The sequence below is a fragment of the Hylobates moloch genome, unplaced genomic scaffold (genome assembly GCF_009828535.3).
Source record: "Hylobates moloch isolate HMO894 unplaced genomic scaffold, HMol_V3 SCAFFOLD_12, whole genome shotgun sequence".
Classification (NCBI taxonomy): domain Eukaryota; kingdom Metazoa; phylum Chordata; class Mammalia; order Primates; family Hylobatidae; genus Hylobates; species Hylobates moloch.
The window spans coordinates 80,542,977-80,566,695 of NW_026652287.1; the positions used below are offsets into that span (position 1 = coordinate 80,542,977).

General features: G+C 34.0%; 1 protein-coding gene across 1 annotated transcript in view; it reads left to right on the forward strand.

Annotated features, from left to right (window-relative positions):
- Positions 1 to 23,719, forward strand: part of PTPRQ (protein tyrosine phosphatase receptor type Q) — a 215,177-nt gene that overhangs the window by 124,447 nt on the left and 67,011 nt on the right. Inside the window, exons 27-29 of the mRNA XM_032171667.1 lie at positions 14,764 to 14,885; positions 20,128 to 20,314; positions 23,306 to 23,550. Of these exons, the coding sequence (XP_032027558.1) occupies positions 14,764 to 14,885; positions 20,128 to 20,314; positions 23,306 to 23,550 (554 nt within the window). The remainder of the gene's footprint in view (positions 1 to 14,763; positions 14,886 to 20,127; positions 20,315 to 23,305; positions 23,551 to 23,719) is intronic.

Here is a 23,719-nt window from a genome sequence, read left to right on the forward strand (position 1 = left end):
GTCTACTTAACATCTTGACTATTCTCAAATACTATTTCCAGTCCTGAATGCTGCCTAGTACTCCAGATCAGAATATCTGCCTGATCAACTAATCACTGGACTTGTGTGTTGAATATACTTCTCTAAATTAACATGATCAAATACCAAACCTTCTCATATCATTATTTATCTGTTTGCAGAAAATGAAAATCCAGGCACCGTTCCTTTCCTCCTCAATCCTGCCCATGATTCATTTCAACCACACCATCTAAACAAATTCTTCAATTTGCATTACTATTACATTAGTACAACTCATTATTGCTCCCACAGCACTAGCCTAACTAGCCTCCTACACTGCCAGACTGGTCTTTTTCAGCCTAAAGCAGATGATGTCACTTACTTGCTTAAAACTATCCAATGGGCTGGGCACGGTGGCTCACACCTGTAATCCCTGCACTTTGAGAGGCTGAGGCGGGTGGATCACAAGGTCAGGAGATCGAGACCATCCTGGCTAACACGGTGAAACCCCGTCTCTACTAAAAAATACAAAAAATTAGCCGGGCGTGGTGGCAGGCGCCTGTAGTCCCAGCTACTTGGGAGGCTGAGGCAGGAGAATGGCGTGAACCTGGGAGGCGGAGCTTGCAGTGGGCCGAAATCGCACCACTGCACTCCAGCCTGGGCAACAGAGCAAGACTATCCAATGTACTCCCATGGCCCTTAGAATAAATTTTACATTTCTTAACATGGTTAACAAGCCCTATATGACCTGGCTTTTACCTTAAACTTTAACATTATTTATAGCCATGTTTCCCCATACCATTGTCTTCCACTCATACTAGACTTTTTTGTTGCTTACACAAAATAAATTCTTAGAACTTGCATCTTTGCATTCCCTGTTTCTTTGGACTAGAATGTTCTTCCACCTCCTTCTTCACATGAGCAGCTTCTTATAACATAGATCTCTACTTAAATGATCCCTGATCAGAATGAATTTCCCTGACCACTCAATCTAAAAATAGCCTTGCAGTAATCTTATATAATACCATGTTATTTTAATGAAAATTTATAATTACACAATCATTTTTATTTGCTTGTGTTTAGGATCTGCCTTGATCATTGCTTTTTTGTTATTTTTTATTTTTTATTTTTTTCGACAGAATCTCATTCTTTCACCCAGGCTGGGATGCAGGGGCACGATCACAGCTTACTGCAACCTCGACCTCCTGGGTCAAGTAATCCTCCCACCTCAGCCTCCCAAGTAGCTGAGACTACAGGCACATGCCACTGTGACCAGCTAATTTAAAAAAAAAAAAAATTGATAGAGATGAGGTCTCACTATGTTGCCCAAGCTAGTCTTACTCTTGGGCTCCAGTGATCCTCCTGCCCTGGCCTCCCAAAGTGCTGAGATTATAGGCATGAACTACCATCCCACGCATATTTTCTTATTGTCTGGAATAGTTCCCAGTACCAATAGAATCTGTAAATATTCCCTGAATGAGAGAAATTTGGTTGAATAAGTTCTAGTGGGTAGGACAAAACAGATTGTTTTCCAGTGCAGGTGATAAGGATGATGATACTGTAACAAAGATAGCAAAAATACAGAAAAAATTCAGTTTACTTTGGGGTTAGTCAGTAGGTATGGTTATTTTGAACCTGCTGATTTTGTTAAGAAATAGCTATTCTAATATAACTAGAAAACAGAAATAAGTAAATACCCAGAGATCAGAACCAAATACATCAGTAGCCTAGATCTGGCTTGTGGACAGCTGATTTGTAACCTTTTGTTAAAATATGCCTGTGCCTTTGTGCCTGCTGCCACTAAGGGTTCCCATTCTGAGTATCTCACTTGGGGAGTACCTGCTTCTAATTACCACACTGAGCCAGGAAGTGAACTTTTTAAATGCACAGTCTCTTGCAAGCACACTTGACACTATTATACAAGATGTTTAATTAGCATAAAACAACATATAACATGATCAGTTCAGAAGCTGGTAAATGAAACTGAAAAGTTGGATTTTTAAATAGTCCTACATTCTCAAGTCTTTCCACTTGAATATCATTCTTTCTACCCTATTTCCTCCACTTCTTACCCCCTTTTAAGTTCTATGGCCATATTTTATTTCCAGGGGACACAGGGAAAATGGACTTTCTATCACTGTGATTAGGAGAGAAAGATGAAAAGATTTATATTTTTCAACTTTGTGATAACAAACACATGATTGCATTCTCAAAACTCATAGCTTTGCAACTAAGTAGTCATACGTGGGTGTGGATAATTCTTTAAATTTTGACAATGAGTTGGTTACTCTTCTTTTAGTTTCAAGAATGGAGGAAATTTTTGCTTCCAATGGAACAGAAGACATTTTTCTAATGATTTTCTAATGATAAATATTGTACATTTGAATTTCCAAATTTCATAATTATACATCAAAATAAAAGTTCTATTTATTATATTAAGTCAGGAAGAGATAATTTGAGATTATATGGGGAACTGCATATATTATTGCAACATAATATATATGGTGAAATAACATAAGAATAAAAGAAATTAGAACAGTTAAGTAACAAAAGTCTTGAAGAGCAATAATCCTTTTAATATTAAAAATAAGGCATTCATACATGTTGCTTCTGCATACCAAAGGTGAAAATATAATGGTCATTTTGCAAACTCAAAAAATAATTTGGATGAAGAAAATTAATAAGTTTTGTATTAAGTATAATTCACTCGAAAATGTGGCATGGGTCACATGGTGGCTCATGCCTGTAATCCCAGCACTTTGGGAGGCTGATGTGGGCGGATCATTTGAGGTCAGGAATTTGAAATCAGCCTTTCCAACATGGTGAAACCCTGTCTCTTCTAAAAATACAAAAAAATTAGCTGAACATGGTGGTGTGCACCTGTAATCCCAGCTACTTGGGAGGCTGAGGCAGGAGAATTGCTTGGACCCAGGAGGTGGAGCTTGCAATGAGCCAAGATAGCGCCACTGCACTCTAGCCTGGGTAACAAAGCCAGACTCCATCTTGAAAATAAAATAAAAATGCGGTATGTTATTTCATGATATAAAATAAAATAATAACTCTTTCTCTGAATTAAAGACTAAACAACAATATAAAATAGTACAATATAACTATCTCAGAGAACTGCATTTTATCCTAATGACATAAAGTTGTACTCAAGCACTTACTAATATAACATCTTGTCAAAACCTGGATCTTCTCGATAAAGAGTTATTGATTAATGGGTAGTTTGAAATCAAATTGTTTAAAATTTGAGTAACTCAAAAGACCACCTAGTTTTAATAATAAATATTATAAAAGTTTCTACAATGGATTATATAATCAGAAAACACGTTATCATTAACTGTCTGAGCCCATAATGAAGAGCATCAAAATTGAAGATCAGGGAGAAAAGTCAGAATGCAAGCTGAGATTTAAATTGGATTACCCTGTGAATCTGAATGTACACCTGTAAAACAGAATAAATAAGGGAAACAATATTCAACCAACTCAGGCTAACCATTCTTTCTCTCACATGCTGTCACCTAGATCATCGAAGCCAAATTGCTTTTGTCCTCAACTAATCCATATAATAGCCATAATTCTACTGCATGCTGAGAGTGTATAGATACAAATATAAGCATGAAAATTTTAAAAAATGGAAGAAATATTTACCTTGAAACATTACAGTCATGCAAATTATTTTACTCATCTATTTTTCTGATTATCCTTAAAGTCAAAAGCAGTTCGAGTGGTGTGTGTATATATGTGGTGGTGATGTAAAGTCAAAAGCTGTTAAATGTCTCTGTGGTGCACAATAGATACTTAATGCTGAGGAAATGTACAACTTTAAAGGAGTGTGGGTGTGAAATTAGTACGGAATGAAATGGAACTCTCATAATGTGCATCTCCTATAGACCACCAAGACTGGAAGACAGCAAGAAAGGAAAATTCCTGGGGTAACACTTAGGTTGTGAAAACCACAGGATACCATACTCATGAGGAATTTTAACTACCCAAACATCTGTTAGGTTAAAAAAAATTCAACAAAACATGCCTCATCAAAGAAGTTTCTAAGGAATGCAACTTTATGATCTAAAAAGAAGAAAAACCAAATAGAGGGCAAAGTACACTTTAACATTATTTAAAATTAGAAATTGTTAATGTGTTACTATATATTCGGTTGTTTTCCTTAGTTTCTTCTAAACTGTGTAATGCACTTGTGTGATAAATGTTATAGTAACAGAGGTAGAAATTATTCTTTTTTTAAAGAAGCAATTATATAATGGTAAGAAGTGATTTTAGCCATAAATAAATAGGAATCTATAATTCAAGACACTTAGAAGTTCATTTGGTGGCAGTGCAGTATTAGGATGGGCTCCATCTTACTGCCACTAGAGAAAATAAATATCATTTATTCTAGACATGATGGTTGCACTTCTGCAAAATTAGTTAGATGCTTTTGAAAGTCTTCTAAATTAGTTGCACAGGACTCCCTAATGGGTAATTCAAGACAATATAGACCTGAATATTGAAGTTATTGGTATAACAACTTAGGTTCCCATAGACATCTCAAACTCCATATTGCCACCTTCCCTTGCAAGTCTTTTCCTTTCTGTGTGTTCTGTGTCTCAGTTTACTGCACCACTATTCATCTAGTTGTTCAAACTAGTTATCTAGAAATCATTTTTAGTTCTTTTTACCTACTGTCATCCCCCACGAGGCAAAACCTGAGTCCTATTGTATTTACCTTCTAAATATCTCTTGTATTTGTTTATTTTTCTTTTCAAGTGTCTCTAAATCCAGACTTTTACATTTATCTCTTAGATAATTACAAAAGAGATCTGAATGGTCTTTCTGCTCTCATTTTCTACCATTCATCTGAACTCAGCATTTCAATACACCTGCCTGACCATGAATTTCGTCTGTTGAAAATCTTTGATCATTTTCTACATGCCTGCATGTTAAAACTATGCCCATTAGTAAGCTCTACAAGGTCACTTATGATTTGGTTTATATTTCTTACACATGCACTGTTCTTTCTCCTTTATGGTCCAGAATCTTTGCTATTCTTTCTTATTGTCCTTTCTTTCCTCCTCTTCTGATGACCAGCTATGTTTTCGCTATGTTTTTAAGTATCTCTTTTGAGAAACCTTTCAGAAATCCTTATTTCCAGTACCACCTCCCAAAACTTGTTTCTCAACAAGTGAGCATATTGCATCGTAGTTATTTCTCTCTCTTTCTTTTGTGGGGCTTTGAGTTCCTTAAAAGTATAAATAGCCAGCCGAGCATGTCTTATGTACCTTTCTGTCCCCTGTGCCTAATTTTAATCCAAGATTTGTTATGAATATGGAAGAAAGGCATTTGACTTTAATGTTAAAGTGTTACAGTGTCAAAATTCTCCATATTTTAAAATAGTTCATGCTGATTTTTTTCAATTTTTTGGTCTAATGCTTGTCTTTCAAATGCTTGCATTGTTATTGCCAAAATTAAAATTCTCTTGGCCAGTTGCTTTTCATGTTTGATATATTCAGCTTCTTTTATTTCACAAAACCAGTATATTTTATATTGTTGATCATTTTGTGATTTTCCTTTTCATTAATTAACATAAGAAATATAAATTATTGCATATAGGAAATATTTGTATTGCATGTGAGAAATATGAATTATTGCATATAGGAAGGAAATAACTATTCCATTTAGAAATATTTCAAACGGTGAAGGAAAATAATAAATGCCCATTTCAGAATAGATTGGAGAAGCATTAAAAATATCTAAATGATTAACTGAGATAGTTAGCTGGTAATAAATATGTATAGTGAGACAGAATTATAATAGGTTGATGGTTCATGAAAGAACAAAGGGGAAGAACGATGTTTAAATTTGGAGTGCTAAGTGTGATTACAAAGAGGAGATATATGGGTGAGATCATAATTTAAAGGAAATGATAGAAAGCATATAACATTAAAGTATCTAATAAAGTATTCAACTATATATTTAATGTCGAAAGACCTTATGCTGGATTATGATGCAAATTTTCTAGAATTTAAATAAAAATACTTGTTTTTGAAATCCTATTTACATAAGCAAGTAGAAAATTGTAGCAAAATCACTAAAAATCAAACAAAGAAAAGTGTAAAGATTATCACTTTTTTAAAAAATCATCAATATTTTAGAAAGTCTGATTTTCATAAAGGGAAAAGTGGAGGAAATTTTCTCCCCATTTATAGCTTAGCGGTATTTTAACTTTTTAAACTTCAAATGAATTCTCCTATTTTCTCTGAGATCTCAAACTAAATTTCACGTTGAATTGAATTAACTTTTACTCTTCTGAGAACCTTCTTTCTGTTCATTCAACAAGAAGTGTAAAGTAGGTGTAATACATTGTGAATTTTTGTCTTTAACCTCAGTTCTAAGTTCTAGCTCAGCATTAGGCCCTAGGTCAGCAAAATTTCAGCTCCCATTTCTTCTGTATTTACGAAGAAAGTAGAGAAAATTCTGATTTAACTATGAAAATTCCAAATTATAGAAAAATCCTGGGATTACTATGTATGGTGTGTTGTTCACTTTTTGTTCATGCCTAGTAAATCAATTGAGAGCCATAGGTTGCACAGTTAAGAATATTAGCAATGACTTACCTTACTGGGTGTTTGCTGTGTGCTGGTACTATTCTAAGTACTTAAAACATTGATTCGTTCATAAGTCTTTATTTCTAGCACAGAGTCTGCACTCTTAGATCTTGACTAGGACTTGAGCAAAGCCTCAGGGTGGTAGAAAAGTACCAAGAGATGGAGAGGTACTAACTGATATGACATAGAGAAGCTATCCAACTGTCCAATCATCTCCCAAAACAAATTGAGTGAGAATTTTGACACACACCTCAAAATTATACTTTTGAGGTTTCTGATACCCTTGATTTTTATTTTTCTTTAATGATATCCTAGATATTTTTTACCCCAATTATGCCTGCATACAAATGAACAGCAGAAGAAAATAGCAAGATTTATCCTGGCCCTAAGATTCCAGTATGACAATGGCCTTACCTGAATTATTCCAGGTTGTTCCAATGCAGAGCTTCATGGTAGCATGAAAGTGGTGATATTTTATGCTCTAATGGAACATGCTGACCTGTTATTCTAAAAACTTTGGGAATGGGAGGAAGTGAGTAGGGAGAACCCTCTTCTTAGTTTATCCAGAATTAAAATAGAATGAAAGGTAGGAGACCAGTCTGTGGAATATTTGATGGCTTGATACATGTTTCCATGTTGATTACCAGCTCCCAAACTTCCTTTACATCTACTTCCCTAGTCTTCACAGATGGAGTAATTCAATCCCCTTTTCCAATCCACTTTTATTTCTAAGAGTTGTAATCATTGGTCATCTAATCTGAAGAGCAGTGTCACTATTTTTTCAAATGGCATGTCGACATTATAGAGCAGTGGTTCTTAAACTTGAGCTACAGTCATTACAACCACCTGGAGGACTGTTAATTGCTGAGCCCGACACTCACGGTTTCTGATTCAGTAAGTCTGGGGTAGTGCCTCAGAAACTGCTTTTCTATGGCTTCCCCAGTGATGTTGATGCTGCTGGCCTGGAGACACATTTTGAGGACCACTGTTGTAGAAAGTTGTTTTATAAACATGATGCTATTCTCAGAAAATATGTATTATCTGGTTCTAAAGTAATAGTAGTAATTAGAATATTTTCATTCTTACCTGTCATGGCCAGTATTGAAAGTGAGAGGCTTTCTTTGTATTTTGTATTTTCCAGCTTAAGCCAGTCTGAAATTAGTCAGAAAATAACTTATTTAAGCATCAGATAAGATGATCATACAGTGAGTTCTAATACTGTGAACATCCGTGAATCATTCTTAGTATTCATGAATCTAATCTGACAAATTCTTAGGCTTGCTGTATTTGTAACACCATTGTACTATACCCCCTGCAGCACGACCTTGCTGTTAGGAAATCTAATTAGAAAACACACTTAACATCTTATAAAAGGATAGGAAATATTTCCTACACCAACAGTGGTGTTGCGTTTTGGTCAGCAAAATCACTGGGATCTAGGAAAACATCCAAACTACAAAAGGATAGCCAGTTATCAAAGTGTTTTAACCAGTGGACAGGAATATGTCCTGAGATACTCTTGCTGTGTGGAAATACGATGAATCCAATTGCAGAGCTTCTTCAGGGCTCTTGATGCCCTGAATTGCTTAAGACACAGGAATCCACCAGCCAGTTGGATTTCTTCTAGTCCTGAGAGACGTCTAACACTTAGTGCTAATTTGTCCAGGTGTGCTGAGTCAAAGTCGACTTGTAGTCCTTGAAGTTATTAATATTTGTATAGCTGAGAAATGACAGAGCCCTTCACTTAGTGATGACAGTCACTAGAAATCTGGTAGCCTAGTACACCAAATTCTGAAACCAAAACACCCTGAATGGTAGGCCCTTTTAATAAACTTTATACTGAACTTAAATTCAAATAGTTGTGCAGACAATTTAAATTGCAGGTATATAGAGCTGAAGTTTTCTGTTTTGTGAGTTGCTGTCAAACCATTTATTCATTTATGTTTATTCTTCTAGGAAAGTCATCATAACGAGGTACACTAAAAACCATAGAGTATTTTCTAGAATATTTTCCACTATTAAGTTAGACTTACAGGGATCTGCAGATGGCAAAGTTACAAATAAGTCTTTGAATGTGCTTATTTTAAAAGTATAGTATTAAGCACGATAAAACTTGTTGATTCTTAAACAAAGTGGCATAGATGGGGGCATTCAAACTTTTATATGGACTAGGCAAAATGATGGTCTATCCAGACTCACCTTTCAGCTAACACACTTAGCATCAAGACACAGATGGATGGGAAAGATGACCCTGACCTACATAAGACCCACATTCCTGTGCAAGGATAGAAGCATGATAATCAGGAAATGATGGTTGTTAGTTACAGAAAATGCATTATGGTGAAAACCAGGGGGAAAGTGCTTATGAGAGGAAGTGATTGGATTATGGGGAATGAGAGAATAAGGATAGATCATTCCTGCTGCGTAAATTGCTGTGATTTATAAGAGATAGGGTATAGTGATATCTTGGCCCATTACTGACTAGATTCATTTCACAAACAATCCTAAATCAGAATGTGACAGTTTATGGGGAGACAAACAAAGTCTCCCAAAGATGCTTATAAGTTACTAAGCTTTTAAACTGGCATATTTTCAACTTCTCATACCTTTGCCACCATCAGCTCCCTTTATTTTTGTAGTTGACATTCATAAATGTAATTTTGTAACCACCTTTATGTGACACTAGTAATAGTTTACTATATGCTGTGATAAAAGAGAAAATGCTGGATATATTTTATTATATGTTTTGGGAATTTTGTTAAATTTCATAAGAAAGATACCTAAAATAATTTTATATGTATATAAGTATATTATAATACTGTACAATACTAAAATAATTAAATGCTATTTTATAATAGATGGGCATTTTGGTGTTCTAAATATTTCTCTTAAATTACCTATGAATTAATCAAACAGTTATCTTTCATTGCTCCAGACAGGTGAAACACATATTGTTATATATTATATATTAATATATATTCAGTTATATAAGTTTACTTTTATTTTTTAGTTTGGATTTAGGAGCTCTAATCCTTCAAGAATACAAGTTGACAAAATACATTCTGAAGGAAATTTTTGACAAAGGATTCAACACAGGAAACTTGTGTAACAAAACAGGCAATTTTATCAAGAACTTTATTGAAAATGCAAACATAGTTTAGAGTGATTGTTTCTTTTAAAAAGGGAAGAAAGAAGGGAAAACAATTTTGGGAAAAGTTCAAGAAATGGCATTGAAGCATAGCTCAGCAAGGGGCTAAATACCTTGCTTTTTTATAATGATTGATCAGTGCAAGGAACTTAAAATATTTAGTAGTGTAGGTGATTATATGTGTTGTCATGAATGATCTTTGAATGTCATTTTTCTCTTACCTCTGCTTGGAGTCACACACTCCCTGATGAGGGATTTGATTGCTAGTATTAAAGGAATGATTGCAGGGTTGACATTTTATTGTGAAAGAAGAGAAGTTGAAAGCAAAGCGTTATATTTCTTTCTGAGCTGGCATACAGACACACTCACAGGCCAAAGTTTTCCTTGGGAAAACTTTGCACTTTGTCCTCAGTTGAGACCCGAAGAAGCCATTACAGAGCAGAGATACAGAAATTTTTCCAGATACAAGCTACCGCAGAAAAATCTCACAACTTTCTTAGCCGCAGAAAATTCTCAATACATTTTTCATGATGTCTGGGCAACAATAATGTGGCACTCTACTTGCTTGCTAGAGTGAGTTAGGTTGAAAAGTATAGTCCCAACAGCATCGAGTAGTATATGTTACAGAGGTACGTGAATCAAATAGATGTTGGAGATGATCTTTCCTTTTTGATATGATTAATTTTAGCCCATCTTTCTGGTATGAGTTAGATAGCAAAGATCACTATCTATCACAGCCCCTTCTACTTCATGGCGTTTGTCTTTTTGTTCACAATAGCCATCCTAACAAAAGAAGACATTGACGCTGGTCTTAACGGCCTTACATTTTCTGGCCCCCATTTCCTCTCGGGTTCTCTCATTCCAACTCAACTGGGCTTCAGCTTCACTGTGGTCCTTGTTATTCTTAGGACATACCAGGCAAAATCCTGCCTCAGGGTCTTCACGCTGGCCATTCTTCTCCTGGACACTCTTTCTCCAAACAGCCAAACAGTATTCCCTTACCTCTTTCAAATATTTGTTTAAATGTTATCTGCTTAGTGAGGCATGTGTTGACCACTATATTTAAAATAGTGACACCCTTAAGCATCTTCATTCCCATGACCTTGTCTCATTTTTCACCATGGTACATAATACTTCCTAACATGGTATATAATTTACTCGTGTATTATATATTCATGTTTATATTTTTCTAATATATATTATTTGTCTCTCTCCATTAAAATGGAAGTTCCATGGTCTTTGTCTCTTTGGTTATCTTCTATATTTCCAGCACTTCCAAAGTGCCTAGTATGTCATAGGTGTTCAGTAAACTGTTGCTAAATGAAAAAGGTTAAACAGTAGAAGCTTCATGGATGGATTCAAAGCTACCTTGATCACCTGTATGAGCTTTTTGTCCTCCTAGTGCCTAGCACATAGTAAGTGCTTAATAAATATTTATTCATTCAATGAATGCATAAATTTATTCTCAAGGCCAACTAAACATTTGGTTATAATAAAGACAAGGGGACTCTAAAATATTTTCCTGTTTTATACCACTTGAAATGTGTGGCCGATCAGAAAATTGTTTCTCTCCACATTGGTTCTTACAGAGCTGGAAGTCAAATTTTGCAAAAAACATTAATAATAAAGGAGTATTAATACATTTATACAGAGCTCATATCCCATCCCCTTTTATAGAGTCAGAGGCAGAAGAGAGGCCATTGAAACCAACAAAGCGTCTTATAGTTATATTTTTCCAAGCAATTAATTATGCTGATGGCAGGAGACCTCTTATAGCTCTCACCTGTTATGTATAATTACCTAAATGAATTAGGCTACAATTTGAGGTGGTTTTCCTAGGACCATAAAGCTAGCAGTAAAAAGAATGAAAATGTCTGTTTATGCAGGGTATATGTGTGATTCCTTGATACCTTAGTTGTTGCAGAAACTGTGTACCCAATTCTGTCTTCATCATTAGCATCTCTTAGCTCATCAAATCGAATCCTGGAGCATTCTTTCTTTACCCTCTCCCCTGGATGTTTTCTTGGCAATATAAAACTGGATCTTTGAGTATGGGGTGTCAATGTTCAGATTATTGTACAGTTTTCAGAAGTACAAATAGGAAGAATATCTTTGTCACTCCAAAGGTATTTGTTCACTGAAACTTCCTTAAATGTATTTTCTAGATTCCTGTATAGTTACATTCAAGTACTATTATTAAAATATGTCAATGCTATTATTAAAATATTTTTGGATTGAGTTGTGCACCTAAATTCCATAGATGTAATGTTATATGCCTAAGAAATATATTCTAAATATCAATTACTTATTCATAGTTTAAAGATTGTCACCACTATTAATCTCTTAGTCTGTTTTGTGTTGCTATAAGAAAGTATCAGAGACTTGGTAATTTGTAAGAATAGACATTTTTTTTCTCATAGTTGTGGAAGCTGGGAGGTCCAAGATGAAGGCACAGACAGATTTGCTTATCTGGTGAGGGTTGCACCCTCTGGAGGGGAGGAACGTGTGTCCTCACACGGTGGAAAGCAGAAGGGCAAGCTATCCAAATGCTTAGTGAAGCCTCTCTTATAAGGACCTTAATCCCATTCACCATGGGAGGCATTCTCATGACATAATCACCTCTTATAGGCCCCACCTCTTCATACCATCACATTGGCCGTTGTATTTCAACATCTAAATTTTGGAGGGGACATGTTCAAGTGATAGTAACATCTTATACCTATCTGGTATTGAAATAAACCTTTTGACTCTCTTCAGAGCATGTGATTCACTTGAACCAGATATACTACCCATATTTATACCATCCCAACTTGCAAGAAATTATCTGCAATTTAAAAACAAAGACAAATCTTTCTCCATTCTGATCCTATTTGCCTCATTCCAAGCTCATCTTTCCATTTGCCAGGTAGGCATCTCAGACTTCTGGAGGTTCTCAAACTCAACGAATACGAATCCAAATTTATCACCTCCTACCATAGTCTTACCCCACCAAAATCAGTGTATGTTCCTGAATGTGCTGTTGTGAACTGCCAGAATTCACCAGTATTAATGCATGAGTTAGCTTTTACTACTTTCTCTGTCTCACTTTGCACCCACATCAAATTATTCCCTGAGTTCTTTTTAGTAATCTTTCTATAGTGACTCTAGGTTTCCTCTCCTCCTATCTATCCCTTCTGTCACTATTCTTATTTAGGATCTCATGTTTTACTTGGCCTTTTGGAAAGGGCATATCTACACTCAGTGTGCTTCAAATAACTTTTTCGTAGCTACCTGAGTTGTCTTCCTAAATCAATGGAAAAATAATTCCTTTCTCAAAAACCTCAGTGGAATCCCACTATTTAAAGAATAAACTCCAAATTCTTTAACATAACAATCAATTACTCTCTAGCTTAATTCCTAAATTACTACTTGGGCTTGTTCATTTTTATTCCTCCATAAATACTGGTCTCTCTGTGATAGTTCTGTGTCTTGGATTTAGGGATTCTGAATCTTTTTTTGTACCATGAATCCCTTTGGAAATCTGGTGAAGTTTATTGACTCCTTCGTAGAGTAATATTTTTTTTTACTTGTAAAATAATAACATTACCAAGATAAGCAATTCTACAGCAATACAACTCTATCTGTCTGTGGGTCCTATTGTTTATGTCTTTGTGGCTTTTCTGTGATCCTCCCCTTATCATAGAAGTGCCCCAACCCTGCTCTATCCTTCTCATCTATCAAAGACTAGTGCAATTCCCACCTTCACTGTGCATCTTTACTTGCAACCCTTCCCCATCTGTATCATCACTTTGCTCTCTCATTGTAGATTATATGTTATTTATTTCTATTTATCCCTTATCTTTATTTTTTATGATATCTTGATAATTGACAACAATGTGGCAAATACTGAACTAGCCACTTTTACATACTTTGTTTTCATAATTCCTTTTAAAGCACTATAAAATATTCATATGATGGGGAAACTGAGGTCCAAACATTTTGGTGTTTGACCAAGATCATACAACTTATATTCTTGCTAGGTTATGAATTATTTGAGGAAAGGAATATTTTATCTTCCTGATTATATCTTCTCTGGATCAGTGGGATAGTACTTTTCCAATAATGTTTGCCCATATGTATTTAAAAATTGAAAAGATTGGAAAATACTTATCTCTCAATATTTAATATCATTAGAATTGACTAGGAGCCCCGGGAGCACAGAGGTGTGTGCAGCAGTGTTCTTAGGTTAATGTCTGCGTGAAATTAACTGTGGCTAAATCTTTCCCTGCATACTATTATCTCTTCTAATTCCCAGTGGCTTCACAAATTGAAATTGTACACATAAGGATTTTAAACAGAAACATTTTTAAGATATTGTCTCTTGTTTTGCATTACTGAAAAAACAACAAGGTAGGAAAAATTAAGAAAGTAGAACAAATTAAAGAATTTAATTGGAGTCATAAGGAATTCAAGAAATATTTGAAGATTGCATTTCTAATAATAGATCAGAACAATTGAATAACGATTTCATATTCTCCACCCTCAGTGAAAACAATAAAATCAACTCAATTTACATTTGTGAAAGAATATATGTATACTTTCATTAAACCAGTTTTAATTTTCAGCTGTGCTTCTCTATCTCTCTGTAGTCAAATACTACGTTTCTGCAAGGGTTTTCTTAAAACAGCATTGCTAGGTTAACTGTTTTAAAAGAAAAAATATTTGTTTAAAAAGGTTTACTTTAGCAATAATAATGCTTTCCTTTCAAAATATTATTTCAAGTTTTAAAATAATGAACTTATGATTTTAATTAATTAAGTTTTTATGTGGAAGTTGTTCATCTAGAGTAACTAATTTTAAAGGATTGGATCTTTATATTTGGTAATACCTTTAGCACTCTGTGAAGTATAAATTAATGTAAAATTAAAATTAATGTATTATGACTATCCATTTTCATGGTCTTTTCTATTATTGTACTGTAGCAAGTACTAATTCTAATGTAGCAAGATAATTAATTTTCTATTGTCATAGCTCCAGATGGTCCTCCTGAAAATGTTCATGTAGTAGCAACATCACCTTTTAGCATCAGCATAAGCTGGAGTGAACCTGCTGTCATTACTGGACCAACATGTTATCTGATTGAAGTCAAATCGGTAAGGCATGTCTTACCTTCTGTAAAAGTCAGTATAAAATGGTTAATAATACAATATTTGGAACCAGACTATTTGAATTTGAATTTTGGCTCTGTTAGACACTAGGAAAATTACTTTACTTGTTTGTGTTTCAATGTCTACATCTGTAAAGATTAATAATAGTAAACAGGGTATGAGGACTGAATCAGTTAACATGCCTAAAGAACTTGGAATATTACCTGACATATGGTAAATGCTCAATAAATATAAAATATTAGTAACATTATTATTATGTGTTTTATCAGTGTATAGAATGTGTATATATATGTATGTATATATACACACATACAAGTGGTTAAATTGGTAGTAACACAAATATCTGGTTTACAATACAGTGGAAGGTGATTCATAATACAAAATGAGAAGAGAGAAGGCTTTAGGAGAAATATCTTCCAGATAAAATAACATCAGAGCTAAGTCTTGAAAAATAAGTGAAGCAGAACATAAAAGGTAAATGGGAATAGGGATGTAAAAAAGTAAGCCTCATTCAAGAACAATCAAGTCTTTTGGCAATCCCAGGCCATAGCATTAAAAAAAAAAGTTCTAAGAGAAGAGGCTAGATCCAGAGGCTGACTATATAACAAGTTACAGAGTTAGGGTTTTATGTTAAGGGCAGTGGGGTGCCAGTTGGTAATACAGATTTCTACTGTATAAGATAGGTATGGTTGCAGTGTAGAGGATAGATTGAGAGCAGTATGGGGGGTGTAAAATCAGGCAAGGAGACAGGAAACTATAAAAGGACAAGGAAAGAGAACAGAGGAAATGTAGCAAGAGAACAGAATGAAAAATAATCTAAACCTATAGAATTTGGCGAAAAATCAACTAACTCATGATGGTGAGTGAGTAGGATAATTAAGGATGATTGTAAGTTACATGACAGAAGATTATAAGGAGGAACAGATCTGTAGAGGAAAGGAATGAGTTCAGTATTAGACACACTGAGTTTGAAATATGTGGCAGTCCTCCAGGTCAATACACCCATTGGCAGTATTAAATGTGGATCTGGAGCTCGGGAGAGAAATTCTGGATTTGCAGATTTGGGAAATGTTAGTATTTAGAAGATAGTCAAAATTATAGGAGTGAATGAGATTGACTATGGAATGTGCAAAGTAAGATGACAACCTAAGGATAGCACCCTAGGGGATAGCAACACTTAAATAAAAGGCCACTGAAGAGACTGAATGGGAGTAGATAGCCATTTGGATGGAAATCCAGGCATGAAAGTCAAACCCTTCATATAAAATAGGATGCTCCATGATGTCAATAATGCAGAACTGTTAGCCAGAATAAAGACTGGAAGTATTTCCTTTGCACCCTGCTTGGGTTTTGCTGGGCCTGATGAACCCAGTTTTCTCATAGCATCTTATGCATTAAATTGGATAACAGTGATTTCTCCTCCTTTCTCTCTGTCTCTTGTCCAACTTTATAATTTTATTATGTCTTTGTAGTATTCCTTAAATGGATATATAATACTTCTATCTCAAAAGACCTGTCATCATTAAAATAAAATTGAAAGAATTATTGATGTATTTGTTCTCCAATTCAGTCTCTATTTTCTGTTCCTTTTGTGGAGCATATTTGTGAAGATTTTAGTGTGTAATTAGCCAAAAATAATTAGCATGAATGATGAATGCCCTGGGAATATGCATTAAAAACAAATTATAAAATGATAAAGCTTTACTCTGTCAAATGAAAGGCACTTTATTAATGAAAATAGTTCTCCCTTAGAAATTCTGCTTAAAGGAAGAAAAAAATAAAACATATTAAGAAGTGATTTTGTAATCTCATTCTTGTAGCCTTCTTGCTGAGTTTCAAAGTGAGCAAGGGAAAGAGAGTAGAATAGGAAGATAACAAATATTTTAATTGCTTATTTTATACAAGTTACATGTTCGTCTCTTCCTATGCATTATCTTAGTATATGTTATCTAGCAATATTTTCATATAAACATTATTACCTTCATTTTGCATAAAATAAATCTAAGGCACAGAGACGGTAAATAACTTCTCACAGAGCTAACACTTGGCTAAAACTAACAGATCAACAGTGGTTTGACAGGAGAAAGGGAAGGTCATTAAATAGCAAATAAAATTTGCCAACATAAATATAGCCTCACCAAAACTCCTTTAGATCAACAATAGCAAGAACAGATTCAGACAGAACCTAGTAATTCACAGTTTCTTTAGGATTCTTGGAATTAAGTAGAGGTATTTCCTTCCTTCCTTCCTTCCTTCCTTCCTTCCTTCCTTCCTTCCTTCCTTCCTTCCTTCCTTCCCTCCCTCCCTCCCTCCCTTCCTTCCTTCCTTCCTCCCTCACACATTTTAAAATACTTCCAATGTACCAGAACTGTGCTAGGTGCTGGATATGTAGAAGTGAACAACTCTGATAAAGCACGTCTGCAGCTCATTTCATTAATATGTAATTATCAACATTCAAGAATCATTGGTTCCCAGACTAAGGAAGAATACATAGCATTGCACTTGGGACTTATTGTGCAGCCTGTCTTCTACAAAATACTAGCCACACCAATAAAACTCTGAACTTTAAAAGTGTAAACAAAAATTGTCAATTTTAATAAAATGTAAATATCATCCTAGATGATTCTGCTGGAAATTAATGCATTTATGGTCATTTTCATTGTTCCTTTTACTCTTTTACTGAACAAATTGTTATGAGTAGCTTCTGTGCATCAAGACAAGGATGAAAAACATAAAGCTCTGCTGTCAAGTAGCTCACACCCTAGTGGTACACACTGGAGTAGAAACAGCTAATTATAGAGTTTGAGGTATGAAGTTTTGTGGGGAATATAAGCTAACAAAGTAATTAAAGTTCCTGTAATGGGGGGCATAGAAGATAAAGGAGACTTCATAGAGCAGGTTAAATGTATTCTGGGACTTGATGAATGAATAGGGGTACACAAGATGGGAAAGGGTGGAGGCGGGGTAGGAAGAGAAGAAAAAATAGGAAGTGGGGCAGGAAGAGGAGAACCAGAGTCTAATTGCTGATAATGAATATAAAGTAACATTTCAAAAATGATGAAAGACATTTTATAATAATAGATTATCAAGTACAATATGAGCAAACAAACTTGAAATTGATTGAAGGAAAATGAGTCAAAAAGATGTGATTTCAGTCTTGAGTAAGTGGACAAGTAATAGTTAACAACAACGAAGGTGTAGTGGGTTTAATGAAGAAAGGTAATGATGATCTTTTGTACTGCCAAATTTGAGGACCAAGAATTCCTTTCAAATTTTGTAAAATACTTTTAAACATATAATATATGTATGCCATGTCATATTTTGTGGCTTGATATTTGTTAGCTGTTGTTTTAATGGAAGGCATTAGAAGAGTATAATTTATAAATAGTTAAATTTGTAAGATCAAACCTAGTGACCTTGTGGAAGTGTAGAATGCTATGGACTCTTGAAAGACCTGGACTCAAATCCTACCTCTGCTACTAAGTAACCCTGAGGAAGTCACCTCACCTCTATAAAATCAGAATTCAAATAGCTATAATAGACAAGTGACATGAACCAGTAGTCAAAGTAAAGCCAACTGAGTGGGGCTCCAATGAATGGGACCCAGGCCCCTTTACAGAGGCCAACAGTTACCCATCTCCACACCTCTCGATAATATTTTTTCAGCATGAAATTAAGCCTAGTCTTAAGGAAAATTACAAAAAGCATATTTTTATGTCATATTCAAATGTTAACAACTAGTTAAATACACATTTTCTGCCAGTGGCATATATTCCTGATCAATAGGATTCCTATGCTGATTTGTTTTTCTTCCATTTTCGAGAAGTGGGGCATTTCTGTCCACTGCTCTGTCTTAAGGTGGGAATGATCTATTTGACTGTATACAACGATAGCATTATTTATATCATCCTTTTACTATGTTCCTTTTTTTTCTTTTTTTTATAGCAACATCTTTTTTAAAAAAAAATTTGAGTTAATTTTATTTACATTACCTCAGAAAACATCTCTATAAATGAGTTTCCAGGACAATATTTACAATATAGTTATACCATATGCAAATCAATAAGTATGTTTCACCATATTATCAATAAAATATGTTCTTAGCAAGGAGCATTAAAAGAGTACATTGAACCAACCAACCAAACAAAAAATATTTCAAAGTTATAAGGGAGGGTCAAGTTGAAAATGGACTTAATAGTGTTCACTGTGTATAAAACCTGGTTTTAAGTGTTTCAATTAAGGTACCTGAGAGTAGTATGTATGAGAGGATTTTGAATTTTCTCGTGGTTATCTTGGGAAAAGCCCTTCTACTTAGTGCTAGCAAGTTCAGTTATGTTTAATATCTGGAGTGAATAGGCCAGAACCTCCATAAAGGACAGACGATGTTTGAACAAATCCTATAGCTACATTTCATATGCCTGAAGACACTCATTTATGCACATTAATAATTATGACATCCACAATTAATTACTATCCAGTGCTATGCATAGTGCTAAATCAGAGTTTTTCAAACTGCAGTCATCAGAATTTTTAAATGAGGTGGAATAAAATTAAAAAGAGCAGAAAAGATCAAAGTGTACTTCAGAAAGATGGTGTATTTCTGAAAAATGTGTTATAGTCATAAGATACATATATATATATTATATCTATCAGTCTTATCTTCTTAATTATGTTACAAAGAGTGTTTCCTTTTGTGGGCAATGGTGGAAAAAAATACTGAAATCTATGTGCCAGCTACTTTAGACTTGTCCTTTCTAAATCTCAATGAAACACTGTAAATAGTTGTTATTAGCCCAATTTTACATGCATTGAAAGACTAGACTGTGTAGGTGGTTTCTCAAATACTACAGGAGCTGTAAGTGGCCAATTTGGGATTTGAGTCCTGTGTGATTAGGTACCAAAACCTCTATGCTTTCTTTTACAAAATATTGGAGTCAAAAGTAGAGTTTCATTGACTGCAAAGATGATTTTTGCTTATTTATTTAATGGGTTGGTTAATCATGGTTGGCTGGTTGGGCTTTTTTCTTTTACTTTCAACTATTAAGATAATGAATAATTAGTAAACCATTATAATAGCACTTTAGATTTCCCAGGGCAATCTGATTGTAAAATAAATAAATACAAATTTAGCTAGATAAATACATCTCATGTAGCTTTGTATTATTATGTTTTAGTAATTCAGATTTCAAGTGCTGCTTCTTTAATTTTTACTTATATTTTCCTATAGGTAGATAATGATGAATTTAATATATCCTTCATCAAATCAAATGAAGAAAATAAAACCATAGAAATTAAAGATTTAGAAATATTCACAAGGTATTCTGTAGTGATCACTGCATTTACTGGGAACATTAGTGCTGCATATGTAGAAGGGAAGTCAAGTGCTGAAATGATTGTTACTACTTTAGAATCAGGTAAGGAGAATTTCTCAACCTTGCTAAAAATTGACTGAGATTTAGCTGGCTTTCTTACAGTTCATCACACTCCACCAAAAAAGGATATGTGTTATGAGAAGTTTTTAAAGCATATAAACAAAAAGATTAGTGACTCTCTGCAACTGACAAAAAGGAAGATTTCTGTTTATATTTTTGAGGTAAAGAGGAGTTATGTAGAATATTCAATCCTTGTAAATACAGCAACAATTAAAGGTATCCAGCTGTATTTCTTTGCACTTATTTAATCTGCTAGTTGTTTCAGAAATTAAGTAAGCTTGCCTAAGAGATATTTCCAACTGTCTATACCCAATAACACTTCAACTAAAATTCTATTTCAGTTATTTCTGTCCCATTATTTGAATGAATATTAAACTTGTAATACTCTGTGAGTATTAAATAATCTGGAATTCGAAAGTAGAATCCAGCTCACATTTATCACAGCTGTTGTCTTCCCTTAGTCAAGTAATATATGTCTTATTATATAACTCTTTGATAAATGTCAGAATCCATACAGATTTCCTCAAGTTATTATGAACAGGGTCTGAATGAATAATAAGATTGTAACCAATAAGAAATAAATTTGAAAAGTCAACATCCCAGAACTTGCTTGCCCCATCCTCCTTCAGACTCCTGATGTTTTTTGCCACCAGATATATCATTGGAAAAAACAGATGAAGGGATATGTTGCTATAGTTTATTTGTTGCTATCTGTAAGGTAAGTATAGGAGGTAAAATTTTTTTTTACAGCTAGTTTTTTTTCGTTACATTATATTCTCTATGCATTTTGTCTATAAAGTTATGGTTCTAAATTAAAAGGTAAATTTTATCATCAGCATCCTAAAATTCCATTTGTTCCTATTTGTCTGTCAAGTATCACAGGTATCTATTTTCCGATTATGCTTTTTACTTCTCTGTCCTTCCTACCTGTGAGGAAAGATACGATGAATGTACTCACATTTATACCATAAAGCATTGTTTGTCAAATCTTAATGTGCTATCTGTTTCAAGGATATCACAATTTAATACATTTTTACTAAATCTCTAAGAGTAGAATTTTACCTGTATAACCAAAAATCTGGGGGCTAGGAAGTTTTTTACAACATTGAGAGAATTCCTTTGCTTATCTGACTTAAAATCACATCCTAAATTTAGAGAAACATCTCATAAGGAAATATATTTATGATACAGCATAAAAACGTGTAGTAACAAATGCAAAAATATCTCTCGAACCAATTTAACCCTTATTTTAGCTTTGCATTTTTCCATTTAAAATGAAATATTTGGCACAATAGTACATTTATCTGCTTCTCTCTCTTTTATTCTTTGCTGTTAATTTATTTACATTTTTTGCAAGATAATGAAGCTTGAATATCTGAACTGTTGACAGCCAAATATTACATTTCTTCACGGAAATTCTTTACTTAGTATGGAAGGATAGAACTATTTCCAGTTGATCAAAATAGACAGTCATTCAATTAGTCACTTATATAAAAACACTAATTATGTTATGCATCAAGAAGTAGCTCCTATATTCATAAAATAACTTTTATCCTCATGCATATTTTAATAATGTATTGATGCTATGCTTGTCATATGTTAAGCTGTTATTTATCTAAAATCAACTAAAATATTTATACTATATAAAGAACTCTTAAAACCCAGCAATTTAAAAAAATCCAATTAGAAACTTGGCAGAAGGCATGAACAGACATTTCACCACAATGGAGACATCATTGGTAACAAATAAACAAACAAACAACAACAACAAAAAACCACATGACAACATAAGTTTTCAATACCATTAGCCATTTGGAAAATGCAAATTAAAACCACAATAAGTTATTATTGTCTATGTACTAGAACATATAAGATAATAATTTAAAATATGGCGATGATACCCAATGCTGGCAAGGGATGCAGAAAGACTGGACCTCTCATACATTGCTAGTAGGAATGTAAAATGGAATAGCCACAATGGAAAATAATTTTGCAGCCACTTGTTAAACTAAACATGAAATTACTGTGTGACTCAGTAGTCACACTCTTGGGCATTGATTACAGAGAATTGAAAAATTATGCTCACACAAACATCTGTCATCAAGGTTGATTGCAGTTTTATTAGTAATAATGAAAACTGGAAAAATCCCAAATGTTTTTCCATGATTAAACAAACTCTGCTACATCCACAAAATGGAACACTACTTGGCAATAAAAAGAAGAATGTACTATTAATACATGTAGTATCCACCTTGATGGACCTCAAGGTCATTATGCTATTGTCATTTTAAAAATGACAAAACTATACAGAGGAAGAGTTATTAATGTTGCGAAGAAGCATATACTGCAAATAAAAGAGGATACTAAAAGGGAGTTTCTTTAGGGTGATGTGATAGTTTTGTATCTTGTTTATGGTGGTGATTACAGGAATCTATACAAAAGACAAAATTGCATAAAAGTATAACAAAACATGGAAAGTGGTGAAATTGGGATAAAGTCTGTAGCATTAACAATATTGTACCAATATCAGTTTCCTGGTTTCATATTAAACTCCAGTTACATAAGATGTTACCAATGGGGAAAACTGGGAGAAAGTGAAATGGGACAGTATGTCCTGTTTTTGCTACTTCTTTTGACTCTAAATTGTCATGCCATTGCACTCCAGTCAGGGTGACAAAGGGAGACCCTGTCTCGAAAACAAATAAACAAAAGATTAAAATGTTACAGAAACACATTCTGCATAAAAATAAGTGCATATAAAACCAACAAACTGGATCACCATTATGGTTGCTGTGAATTACAGATGTCAATGATTCTATGATGCATCAGTCATTTTGCCAGTTTTCGTAGTTTATATGGTTTAATTTGTGGAATACTCTTTAAAAACAGAAGTTCAAAGCAAATAAATTTATGTGGAGATAAAAAAGGAATACAATTTTTTAAAAAAATTAATTGTTAAATATTTTATTTTAGCCCCAAAGGACCCACCTAACAACATGACATTTCAGAAGATACCAGATGAAGTTACAAAATTTCAATTAACGTTCCTTCCTCCTTCTCAACCTAATGGAAATATCCAAGTATATCAAGCTCTGGTTTACCGAGAAGATGATCCTACTGCTGTCCAGATTCACAACCTCAGTATTATACAGAAAACCAACACTTTTGTCATTGCAATGTTAGAAGGACTAAAAGGTGGACATACATACAATATCAGTGTAAGAATCCGTAGCTTCAGTTAATTACCCAAATGACAATGTCAGTTTATGAACTTGGCATTTAAAAATATTGCAGTTTGTGTACACATTACATTTCCCATATCTTTTTGTGAGATTGTTTGACATCTCAACAAAAATAAATTTTGAGAACTGAAATTACCTATTTTCT